Below are 13,619 nucleotides of genomic sequence, written 5' to 3' on the forward strand. Positions count from 1 at the left end.
GCTCTTGTTATCTCCTCTATTTTGTTTTCATTAGATTCACTTGTGGAGTTTTCTCTTCTGTGGTTCCTTGTAAGTGCAATTGCACAAATCTTAGGTTTATTTGTGTCCAGTAACACTAGTATTCTGTAAGAGAAAGTAGGTGCCTACTTTCCATAATAGAATAGGCAACTACCCAGCACCTAATTGAAGGTGCCCAGTTATAGAATTACCCCCTTTGGAATCTGCTGGGTACTTGTGACCTGGTCTGGTCACTATTGTCAATATGATTCTATACTCGATGGACCTTGGCTTAAATGAGTTATCTTATGATAGTCCCTGCTTAACAAAGTTTAGAATCTTGTATCTTAAATAATAAAATGCTAGCCGCGCATGCGCACTTGCCTCGCGTGTTCCCTGATCCCTTTTCTGTCTGGATGTGGCAAGACAAGTGCGCATGCGCGCTTATTATGTCACTGAGAGCAGCGAATGCAGGAAGCAGAGTAAAAAAAAAAACCAACCGAGCGAGCCGGGCCGCTGAGAAAGCACAGGAGGCCTGGCCCGGGCTGCGGACGGGTAAGGAGCTGGAGCAGTGAGCCTTCCCTGCAGCTGAAATGGAGCCTGACCACCCTCCGCGACAGACCACAGGAGTCCGAGTCCTTTTTCGCTCACCCCCCTTCCCGCGGACCCGACTACCTTGGCGATTCAAGCAGCGTATGCACCAGTCTTCACACGCTGCTTCGGGCCCTTCTACTTCCCTGATTTGCTCTGCCGCGTCTCTGATGATGTCATCAGGGACGTGCCAGAGTAAATCAGGGCAGTAGAAGGACCCGAAGCAGCGTGTGAAGACTGCTGCACACGCTGCTTGAATCACCGGGTAGATAGTCAGGTCCGTGGGAAGGGAAGGGGGGGGGGGCGCAAGGACTCTAGGGAGAATGGCAGACACCGGCCCTGTACTAACTCCCGTGAACAGGGGGAGCAGGAAGGGGTGCTGATGGACAGGGGTGGGGGAAATGAAGGGAGGCCTATTGCTGGACAGAGGGAGCAGGAAGAGGTGATGATAGACAGGGGGGGGAAAAGGAAGGGAGGCTTATTGCTTGACAGGGGGAACAGGAAGAGGTGCTGATGGACAGGGGGGGAAAAATGAAGGGAGGCCTACTGCTGGACAGGGGGAGCAGGAAGAGGTGCTGATGGACAGGGGGGGAAATGAAGGGAGGCCTACTGCTGGACAGGGGGAGCAGGAAGAGGTGCTGATGGACGGGGGGAAAGGAATGGAGGCCTATTGTTGGACAGGGGGAGCAGGAAGAGGTGCTGATGGACAGGGGGGAAATGAAGGGAGGCCTACTGCTGGACAGAGGGAGCAGGAAGAGGTGATGATGGACGGGGGGAAAAGGAATGGAGGCCTATTGTTGGACAGGGGGAGCAGGAAGAGGTGCTGATGGACACGGGGGGGGGAAATGAAGGGAGGCCTACTGCTGGACATGGGGAGCAGGAAGAGGTGCTGAAGGACAGGGGGGAAATGAAGGGAGGCTTACTGCTGGACAGAGGGAGCAGGAAGAGGTGATGATAGACATGGGGGAAAAATGAAGGGAGGCTTACTGCTGGACAGGGGGAGCAGGAAGAGTTGCTGATGGATAGGGGGGAGGTAAAGCAAAGGGAGAAGGGCTGCTGCTGGATAAGGGGAGCAGTGAAGGGTTTGGTGGTGGACACAGGGGAGGTAAAAATAAGGGAGAATGGACAGGAAAAAACGGCTAAGGAGACAGAGAGAGAAAGAAATAAAGACAAACACACATATATTCTAGCACCCTTTAATGTAAGGGGCTATAAAGCTAGTTTGTACATACTATGCTGTAAATGTCTAATAGAACTCTAGAAATCACTAGAAGTAGTATTGTGAAATTCTCCAAAGAATTTCTCTTTTTAACATTCAAGAGCTATCTGGAGCTGCAGATACTCTTTGTGCTTTGCTTACCAACCTCCCCTCATCCGTTTTGTTGTTTTTTGTTTTTTTCATGAGTTCTCTTAACTAATGAAGGAGAAATTTCTAGGCTGATTTTACCCAGGGAACTGTTTAATATCCCAAGTATTTATTTCCAATATTTATATTCCACCTATATCCTAGGTGGATCCAATAAAAATATACTCTTAAGTATAATAATTAAAAAATATTTCTCCTAACACAAATATCAATTTTAATTGGAAAAATTCCAGCAACTTGCTAAGTACCTGTGTTGTACAGTAATAAAGTAAAAATAATTACTGAACTTAATACAAATTTTGTCACTTTTACTTTTAAATAAGTACAGGAAACATTTTTTTACCCAAAAATTTATTTTGCCATTTGTACAACTTTTACTCATGTTACATTTGATTCTTGCTATTAAAATTATAATGGCGTCTTCTTATCAGCCTCCTTTAGGAGTTCCAATAACAATTCACCAATAGTTCTCTGACTTGTAGAACTTGGGCTTAACTATAGGTGGGCCTAGATGGGCACAGACTAGGGGTGGCTCTATTGTTAAGTGGCAAATTCAGTTGTCACTTTCCAGTGGGTGGCGCCAGCCAATTGAAAAATATATAATTTGAATTTTCCACTTCTAAAAAGCACTACAAATGAGCAGTGAGCAAAGACCAAGAGACAACCTTCCCTTTAATAAAAATACACCCCACCTGTAGCTCTCTCAGGGCCTGTCTTATAAACCCTGGTGGTCTCATGGCTTCATTTGGATAGAAGCAATCTTTCCTCCTCATGCTGGCTTCACAGAGAAAAATGACTGTTGTAACTTCTAGCAGCAGCTATTTAGAGATTGGAGCTGGCATAGGCAGGAGGCAACCAAGCTGCTTCTGTCTATTCCAGCTCAAACCTCAAATTGGCTTCTGCAACCTCCCATGCAGGAAGGCTATTACAGGAAGTTTCAGCAACTGTTTTGACTGTGGAGATGACAAGGGCAGGAGTGACTAGTTTGCTCCTGTTCCAATGAGGCCACAATACTACCAGGGCTGGTAAGGTAGGTTTGGAGTCTGTTATGGGGCCCATTTTGTTTGGGGAGGGGGATGTAGTGGGGCCTGCTGTTGATCATGGAGGGAGCATTTTGGCCAAATCTGAAAAAAGGTTGAATTTTGGCCCAATCTTGGTGCTGAAACCAAAGCCTTTATTTCATAGTATGCCTGGTAGTAGATGGCATGACAATCAGAATATATTTTAATATGTAACATATGGAGAAATTACTTGGCTCTCATCTGTTCCTCTTGTTGGGGGTGGGGGGATTGAATGCATTAGCTGCATTCAATGTAGTCATGGTACTTTTTGCTTTTACTAAAATAGTATTATATAACATTTGTATTGCAATTTCAAAGTTTAAAAATCAATAAAGATTTACAAAAAAGACCAAAACAAAACCAAAAGTTTATATTAGATAAATTTTAATTGACATACTGATATTTTACTAAGAATGACCTACTATTTAATATGTAGTTCACAGTAAACTATGCAGGTAACTGTGGAATACAAGCATTTTATGTTTGAATAATTTTATTGATGACAACTCCACCATATAAGAATATAATAGTACAATACTGGTCATCCATTTTGTGTATTCATACCCTCCTCTATCCCCCTTCTCACATAACAGGCATGAAAAACAATACCGCTACAGGCTGCATCCTGTAGTTATAGTCTTCAAAACAAACTTCAAACTGATCCTAAATTCCCACCCCCTCTCCTCTTTATCACCAAAATACAAGTACAACCTGAACTGCAGCTATGTACATGAAAGATAGTTCTGGACCTGATGGTTTGGTTTCTTATAACCATTGGGATCTCTGGGGTTAGTCTTCAACTATAAATATTTTAATGTAATGCAATATTAAGTTAAAAAAAAAAGTTATTGTTTAAAATCAGAAAAACTGCACAAAAAAACACACTGTTACATTGAAAAAACATTTTCTCCCCTTCTTGTCTTAATTATTAAGACAATAATATATATAAAATGATTTCAATATTATAATGAAATAATTTAACTCTTCCAAATAAATTTCCCACCCCCCGCCCCTCTACCCTCCCTGGATGTGCAAGGAATCAAATGAAAAAAGAAAGAAAGAAACATAACCCTAATTATAATGCAATAAAATTAGTCATTGGACTCCATATATCATTAAAGGACTTATTATTCCCCAAAAATTTCGCCATCACCCTTTCATACTTGTACGTGGTACACACAGTTACCTACCAAAAAGTAAAATTAATCCTATCATGATTTTTCTAATTATGAGTACCGGTAATCAGTTGTACCCCTATTCCTGTGAGGATTAGTAAAAGACGACTTATATACTTGTCCAATGTAGGTTTAACATGAAGTAGCGTACCACATATTACTGTCTCATATGACAAGGGGATAGATGATTCAAGAATGAGATTAATTTGTCCCCCAAATTGACTTCCAGAAACCAAGTATCAATGGACAAAAATATAACAGATAATCCAAAGTCCATATATTAATATGACAATGCCAGCATCTATTAGATTTAGAATTATCTATTTTATTTAAACGAACTGGGGTCCAGAAAATCCTATGCATTAAAAATAACCAAGTTTGTCTCATAGATGCTGACGCTGTACATTTCAACCTCCAAATCCAAATTTGTGGCCAATGAGATAAAGAAATATACTGTTTTATCTCGATGCTCCAAATATCTCTAAGACTATTTTTTGGCTTCTTATTTAAAAATTCAGAAATCAATTTGTACCACATCAATTTGTAATATAAACTTTTGAATAAATAATTCTTTAATGCTTTCCTAAACATCATATAATCACTGATCTCTTAGTGTTCATAATGATGGAATTTGATAGTCTAAGGATTAGGTTAGGCAAATTGTTTTGTGTGCTCTTCATTGTATTTTTACTTAAGTATCAGAATATGCATTTACCTTTAGTTAAGTACTTTGATCCAGAACTTTAAACACCACCGCAAAGTGCAATCTAACCCCTCTAAAGTACTTTGTTTTTTTGGACTGACTCTACCATATAAGCTGTTAGCTGAGCTTTTCCAGTGAAATATACATGTGATTTCTGTGTGCCGCTGAACCAATAGCCATCTCTTCCACATTTAATAGTTTTGCTTTATACCCACAACTGGATGTTTCTACTGATGTATCATGATAATGAGTTTTATGTTTGATATTGGAGGTGTGGTTGATGTTCTTTAAGCTCTGTAAGTACTTTTCAAAATATCTTGTAATTTTACCTTTTTTTTTTTTTTTTTTAACCATATTGGGCTTGTTTACAGTCAATTCAAGATGGAGGCGCTTTCCTACAGATTATGCTTCTACGTCAGAAGATGAATTTGGATCTAATCGTAACTCTCCTAAACATGCTCGTCTACGTACTTCTCCAGCATTAAAAAACCCAAGACTGCAGAGTACCGGGACCAGCCCTGCAACAACAGCTGCAGCATCACTACCAATAACAACAGGATTTATACTCAAACAAAGACTAAAAGAACAAGAAGATTATATTCGAGATTGGACTGCTCATCGGGCAGAAATAGCTAGGTAGGTTTTGCAGTCTTTATGAGAAGATGATGGGCATTGTTTTGAAACCAACAGTTCGATATATCAACATAGATTTCTTCATTCAATTCCCGCAGCTTTGGATTTTATTCTTATCTAATTTTCTGTCCAAATGTATAAGGCCTGATATTCAGCCGACATTGGGCAGAACTTTTGCTGTCCACCGCCAGTGTGAAACCCAGATATTCAATGCTGGGCCATTTTGAGCAACTGGCATTAAATATTGGATTTTTTTAACCACTAAAAAGTTAACTAGTTATACCAATATTCAGCACTAACTGGTTAACCTTTATTGGTTAAAGATAGGACATCTATTTATGTGGTCCTATTTGACTATTAAATTCGGTTAGGCGCTGAATATCGGCAATCTACCAGATAAGTTTTGTTATATAGCCGGTTAGTGGTTACCCACCAACCAGGAATGTTCGATGGGAGATAACGGGTTATTATTATCTGACCTTAAGACTAAAGGTTTCCCATACATTTGAGTTTCTTTCATTAGTTCTTGAAGATATGCAAACAGACAAAAACTGGTAGAACAGGCAATGATTCCAACTTTATAAAAACTTTCTTTGTAATTTGACAGCATGATGAAGATAAAAATAAAGATGCAAATGATGTTAGCATACTTCTAATGTAGATAATGACAATAATAATAAGTACTCTTTGCTATACAGAAGTTGAGCATTTCAGACAGATTCCCTTGATCAAAACTTGCAAACCCATCCTGAGAGAAGACAACAGTAAAACTGCAGCCTTACCAGATTTGGAGGAATTTTGATGGAACACAGTATAGATACTGCAAGTGCACTATCCCTTTAAATCTTTAAGCAGTGCCCATACCACATGTGTGCCCCTCTGATGTAGGCTCATGGGACCATCAGTTCTTTATTTTCCACGGAACTGCGAAGCTGTGGCTTCAGTTTTCTTCTCCTTTATCATAGTTTTTGTCATGTTCCAATATTTGTCCCAACTTTATTTTATTTTTATTAACCTTTCAGTCTTTGTCCTTTGAGCCATCTCAAACCTCTTTTCCTACCCAGGAGCATCAATCATCTTTGGTATATTTTTCACTCAAGTTCGTCAGGCCATTGTGCCCTTTGATTTAGCATTGGCCATTTTCCCCTCCATGTCAAAGATGGTACCAAACAGCTTTAAGAAATGCTTTTGATGTAATCTGACTATCTCAGGTTCCTGTCTGGATCTTGAACATCAGGAGACTGACTGTGCCCTTGGTCTCCGTATGCAAAATTGGTCTCTCAAAGCCTGGAAATTTCTGTTTGAAAAACCTCTTGGTACCACATCAACGTTTAGCATGGTGGACGACTTGGAACCCGATACTCAACCTCCTATGACCCTGGCATTGACATCAATACTGAGTGCATCAACTCTGCATCCAGAGCAATGAACTCTGCAGAAGCAGGACTGCATCATTTTCATCAATGCCTCAGAAATCAAAATATGTAGCATGTAAGAAAGCTAAGAAACACAAACATTCTTCCCCTTCTAGGCATTCCACTGTTTCCTTCCAAGTGTCAACTTCTCAATGTTTGGTAAATGTTGACACACAGATGACTGTTCTTATAGGTTTGCCTTGACATTGGAAGTCTTCCACACCACACCAACTAATACAGCAGACTTTTTCCATGCCAATGTCTTTTCCAGTACTAATTCTCCGGGAGGAGATATGGGCTATACTCAGATAAGAGCTTTTGGGGCAACTTCATTTGCTGTCTTCACAGGCATTAAAGGCTTCCATGCCTTCCTCAGCTTAGCCTGAGGATACATCAGAGCATCAATCGAGAATGAGGTCATGCACCCCTGCTCGATGTCTAGCATCAGAGTCAGCATGGACCCGCTCAACACATACATTGTCATTGGTGAAGAATTTATCTCTTGCTTCAGAACATCAGCCTCCATCTAGATGCATAGTTGGTACTTCTCTCAATGCACACTCCATGAGTACTTCAAGAAGTCTGACTTGGATATTTCCAACCACTCAGATTCTGAGTTGCCAGAATACTTAGCTGAAGAATCCTGTGGTATACCTTCTGATTCTTCCCCTCCTCCTCAGTGACAGATGTTTCTAGAAAGAATATTTTTTACTGGATTTATAAGGCAGATGGGACAGTCTTTACTCATCATAAGGAAACATAACATAACATAACATTGGGCTTATTGCCCGCGGAACCAAATGTTCAGTGTGGTTTACAAAAAGTTATAAAAGTAAACATGTTACATGAAATAAGATGATTCGTTAAACAGTCAAATATTTAGAAAAAGATAGGTCTTCAATTGTTTTCTAACATGGCCATAGGAATGGGTAGTAAGCAACACTATTCGGAATTCGTTGTCATGATGAGCAGCCTGAGATGCCAAAGTATGATTCAGAAATTTCTTACAGAGGAGGAACCTCATTCTGAACTTTTTGAACTCCTTGATTTTGAAGCACCAGCAAATGAATGCATTAAGGTATACTTACACAAAGTCATGAAAAATACTTTATTTAAAAAAAGTCCAGGTAGCTCCTGGAAAGATACACATAATGTATAGAATTCAAACGTGTTCAGGATTTGACAGAACTCAACTTTAATATTTGTTAGTTGTGGGATCTGCCCTCAAGCATTCATACAGCTTGCGATCTTGCACTTCTGCTTCTCCAGGCAGAGAAGCCTGGACATTGGACACTTTTGACAAATGCATTTTCCAGCAATGTGTGCTCCTCAATAGAATTATGGATGATCAATTTTACAAGTTCATTTAAGTAAAGTTTTTATTAAAACAATTGTCAAAATTTGAGGAATTTCTGTCCCCAAGATAATTTAAAGCAATACCAATAATTATATGTTTACTACTAGAAAGTTCATGGCTAGAGCACTTTTGATGCCTTTGATGTTTGTTTCTTCCTGAATATCTGCAGTAGCAATTGCAATGCACCGTTTGGCCTGGTTTTGAGTTTCTGATCTGGAAACTTCAGTTCAGGAGCATCTTTCCAATGTGTCTTCTAAAGGAGATGACCTGTTTGGGGAAAAAATTGAAGAAGCCGCAGATAAGATAATGTTGTCATTATCCTAAACACAAATCTGTCAATCTTCTTTATTGTCCAGATGTTCATATTACTATAATACTAAATGCCGCTACAATCAGACTTTTTCCTCATCTTTTAGATCTGTTGCTCAATGACCCCAAACACAGCAACATTGACCACAGAAATCACAATCTCAATCCAAGCAACAGTCCTTTTGACTCCTTTCTAAAGAATATTGCCAATATTCTCACAATCTTTACATCAGAGACAGATCTATTTTCACTAATGGTCTCTTAGTACATCAGACCAGTAGGTGTTTCAAGTTGTTGCTATGCCCTCTAAAATCATCCACAAAAGTGTCTCCTTTCAACTCCTTCTAGAAGATCCTCCTTCACCAAAACTTTTCAACCCTTCTCTAGCTAAATGCAAAAGAACCTGTTCCTTTGTGGGGGAGGGACCAGGAGTTCTACAGAAAGTATTTCCTGATAACCAAAAAAGACCGGAGGCCTTCAACCAATTCTAGATGTCCAAGGCCTCAACAAATAACTTGTTGAAAATGAAGTTTTGCATGATTTCTCGGAGAACCCTTCTACTTCTATTGGAACAAGATGATTGGCCTTGAGGTCTAGATCTCGGAGGCTTATATTCACATATCCAACCTACCTGCTTGTAGAAAGTATCTTCACTTTTGCATTGGTTCTTGATATTTCTAATGCAAAGTCTTGTCCTTCAGACTGGCTTTGGCTCCTTGTGTCTTCATGAAATGCCTAGTGGTGTGGCAGCAGCCTTTACACAATGGGTTTCACATATTTCCCTACTTAGATGACTGGTCGATCAAGGCTTCATCATCGCAAACAGCTCAGCATGCCACCAATTCAATTTCTAGAGCTGTTTGGGTTTGCCATTAACTACCAAAAGTCACATCTGCAGGATGTGAAGAAGCTGGAGTTCATAGGGGCAATTCTAACTCAAGGTTGAGCTTTTCTACTGCAGCAGAAGTGGACAATCTCATTCACCTGTGTCAAACAGTCTCATCTGATGCACTTCTGCACACCAGATGTTACCCTTTCTCGGTCACATGGTGTCCACAGTACACATCACTCCATTGGCATGTCTTCACCTCAGAGTTTGACAATGGACTTGTTGACCCAATGGTCTCAAGCCACAGGACATCTGTCTGCTACAATCCAAATCATCTCAGACCTCCATCACTGTCTTCAGTGGTGAAAGATTCCTTACAGTTTCACTCAAGGTCGTCTCTTCCAGCCCCAGCCCACCATCACAAACTTTTAACCACAGATGTATCAATATTAAGATGGGGTGCTCATGTAGATAGCTTTCACACTCGAGGAGTATGGTCTCACCATGAACAAATCATCCATATCAATCTTCTTAAACTGTGAGCAATAGGCAACACTCAAAACATTCCAAGAGCATCTCCTCCAGGAAGTAGTCCTTATCCATTCAGACAATCAAGTTGCCATATTCTGTCTGAACAAACAAGGGGGCATGGAAGCAAAAGAATTTGAAATTAGGCAATTGCTCTAGTATACTTCTTAGAGCAGTTTTACTTAGTAGGGAAACAGAATGTCTTGGCAGAAATTCAGCCTCATCAACAATCCTCTCAGCAAATGCATCTCATGTCAGATTTTCTCTAAGTGGGGGACAAAGGATATAGATCTCTTTGCTTCTCCCTACAAGAACAAACTTCCACAATTCTGCTCCAGTCTCTATACTCCCAATTGCTTGTGTTGGATGCCTTTCTCATTCATTGGGGGAGGGGGGAGGCAGATTCCATTGCGCATTTACTCTAATACCTCTACTCAAACCTCTTTGAGGCACTCTGATCCTCATAGCACCATTTCGGCCATGCCAAGTTTGGATTCCACTCTTCCTAGAACTCTCAGTCATGAAACTCTGGAAGTCACAACAGTTCCCAACACTACTGTTGCAAAGTGAGGGATCCCTCCTTCACCCCAACCCACACTTGTTAGCACTAACAGCATAGTTCCTTTCACTGAAAAAGGAAATACTCTCTGCCTCTCAACTGCAGTGTCTGCTGTCATCTAAACAACTAGAAAACCCTCCACTCAATGCTGCTACTGCTTCAAATGGATGAGGTTCTCTTCCTGGTGTGCATAACATTCTTTAGAACCCCATTATATGTCCACTTCATCCATACTTGTCTACCTTCTCCACCTCTCTAAGTCTGGTCTAAAAACTATGTCTGCTGAAAAATATAAAGAAATCCAAATAATGAATGGTAAATGAAATACGTGTACATGTTTTAAAACACATGCTCTCTTCAGACTCTGTCACCTATAACTCCCAAGAGTTAATGTATAAGAGCATTCTTAAATAAAAGGCATATTGATTATCTTTTAAAATAAAGGCTGACTTTTTGTTAAGATCTTTTTTAAACACCTCTTTAACATTTTAAATCAAAAGGAAAAAGATACAAGTTGAACTTTAAGCTGTGGTGAATTACTATTACTACATCTCATATGTACGTATTCATCAAATGTCTCAAGCAGAGGACTATTGGAGTATCAATAGTTCAGCTAATGCTTGTTCTTATTTTAGTTCATAAAACTTAGCATAGGTAAATTTTCATTTGTTTTATGTATAATAAAATCTAATTTAATCATATTTATGCACAAATTTCACTTGCACACAATGTTTGTATTCTTACTTGTAGGATCAGCCAAGACCTAGCCCTCATTGCTCGAGAAATTAATGATGTAACAGGTGAAATTGACTCAGTGACTTCATCTGGCACTGCTCCTAGTACCACAGTAAGCACTGCAGCCACGACCCCTGGCTCTGCCATAGACACTAGAGAAGAGGTAGGAGATCTTCATGAAGAAGTACCTAAGGTTCTTTCTTTTACTTTTAACTTTAGTTAATTCTGCTTTGTTTGCATGAGTTCTTGTATTTTTTTTTTTTCATGTAATCAATACTTTAATTTCTGTCTCTTCAAATATACCTTTGGATACCTAAGTACCAATTATCACTTTTTAAGACCCTTAATTGGCTCATTAACTACTTAGATTGGATGACTAAAGCACGCCTTTATAGAATCGGGGCCTCAGTGTCTGCAGTCAGAAGATATTACCCATTAGTGTGACTGGTGATTTCCCTTTCTTCAAAAAAAACCTAGAGCAAGTAAACAACTTTATATTTAGTTTTAAAATGCATTACTGTATATGTCATTTTTTAAGTTTTCAGTCAATGCTTTTGACAGTCCATGGCATTTTAAACTTTGTCCTTCTATGTGTATTATCAGAATACCATAAGTGGCACTATTTTATTTTAATCTCGCATGGTATTATTGTTCTAGAAAGAGTATCTGAAATAAAGGTGAGTAGACTTGTTATAAAACAAACTTGTTTACTTTTTGAAAGAGTTAATTTATTTTTGTGTCAATCAAATGACATTTTATCACCGTTAACTGTGATTTATTTTTAGAGTTATTTTAATAGTACTGTACCTGTTTGGAAAATCATTTGAAAGACCAACATCTGTTTCCCTTAATTGTAGTTGGCAGCATTTACAGTCTATGTATACACTCATTCAAAGCAAGAATGATAGCTACAGAGTTCTGTTCATATAGCCTACAAACTGCATTTTAATTGTTTTTTAGTAGTTAATTAGCTGCCTGTATGACTGACTACTGTTGTTGCTTTAGATTGTTTTTTGTTTTTGTATTTTTTACAAATAACTTAGGAGTCGTTTTACTAAGCTGCAATAAAAATGGTCCTTAGTGCACACTATGTGGGTCTTCTATGCATATTGAGTCCATTATAACTGTAACTATAAAAATACCTCCACTGCTACTTATTTTGTAGGCATAAGGGCTCCTGCGTTATCCTTGTGTTAACTTGTTAGCATGCAGTAATGTAGATTTGCTGATTAACACAGGAGCTCTCTCTCTCCAGCCCTGACATCTATAAGAACATAAGAATTGCCACTGCTGCGTCAGACCAGTGGTCCATCGCGCCCAGCAGTCCGCTCACGCGGCGGCTCCCAGGTCGAAGACCTGTGCCCTAACCGAGACCAGCCCTACCTGCGTTCGTTCTGGTTCAGCAGGAATTTGTCCAACCTTGTCTTGAATCCCTGGAGCATGTTTTCCCTTATAACAGACTCTGGGAGAGCATTCTAGTTCTCCACCACTCTCTGGGTGAAGAAGAACTTCCTTACTTTCATACGGAATCTATCCCCTTTTAACTTCAGAGAGTGCCCTCTTGTTGTCTCTGCCTTGGACAGGGTGAACAACCTGTCTTTATCCACTAAGTCTATTCCCTTCATTATCTTGAATGTCTCCTCTCAGTCTCCTCTTTTCAAGGGAGAACAGGCCCAGCTTCTCTAATCTTTCACTGTACGGCAACTACTCCAACCCCTTCACCATTTTAGTCGCTCTTCTCTAGACCCTTTCGAGTAGTACCATGTCCTTCTTCATGTATGGCGACCAGTGCTGGACGCAGTATTCCAGGTGAGGGTGTACCATAGCCCTATACAGCGGCATGAAAACCCTCTCCGATCTGTTCATGATTCCCTTCTTAATAATTCCTAGCATTCTATTCGCCCTTTTTGCTGCCGCTGCGCATTATGTAGACGGCTTCATTGACTTGTCAACCAGTACTCCCAGGTCTCTTTCCTGGGGGGTCTCTCCTAGTACTGCCCCGGACATCTTGTATTCGTGTATGGGATTTTTGATACCAACATGCATTTCCTTACACTTATCCATGTTGAACCTCATTTGCCATATTGCTGCCCATTTCTCGAGCATGGTTATGTCATGTTACAGATCTTCACAATCCCCCTGCGTCTTCATTACTCTGTATAACTTCATATTGTCTGCAAATTTAATCGCCTTACTCGTCATACCCATTTCCAGATTGTTTATGAATATATTGAAGAGCACAGGTCCAAGTACCGAGCCTTGCGGCATCCCACTGGTGACGTTCTTCCAGTCTGAGTATTGTCCATTTACCCCCACTCTCTGTTTTCTATCTGCTAGCCAGTTTTTAATCCACGTGAGTAT

At 39.9% G+C, this 13,619-nt stretch overlaps 1 protein-coding gene across 10 annotated transcripts in view; it reads left to right on the plus strand.

Moving 5' to 3' along the window:
- CEP170 (centrosomal protein 170) overlaps positions 1-13,619 on the plus strand; it is a 283,085-nt gene that overhangs the window by 202,010 nt on the left and 67,456 nt on the right. For 7 of the 10 annotated variants that reach the window (XM_033937690.1, XM_033937689.1, XM_033937691.1 and 4 more), the window contains 2 exons: positions 5,265-5,529; positions 11,274-11,451. In XM_033937690.1, coding sequence (XP_033793581.1) covers positions 5,265-5,529; positions 11,274-11,451 — 443 coding nt within the window. The remainder of the gene's footprint in view (positions 1-5,264; positions 5,530-11,273; positions 11,452-13,619) is intronic. The other 3 variants (XM_033937693.1, XM_033937698.1, XM_033937697.1) reach the window with 1 other exon arrangement.

Source organism: Geotrypetes seraphini, chromosome 3 (assembly GCF_902459505.1).
Source record: "Geotrypetes seraphini chromosome 3, aGeoSer1.1, whole genome shotgun sequence".
NCBI classification, from domain to species: domain Eukaryota; kingdom Metazoa; phylum Chordata; class Amphibia; order Gymnophiona; family Dermophiidae; genus Geotrypetes; species Geotrypetes seraphini.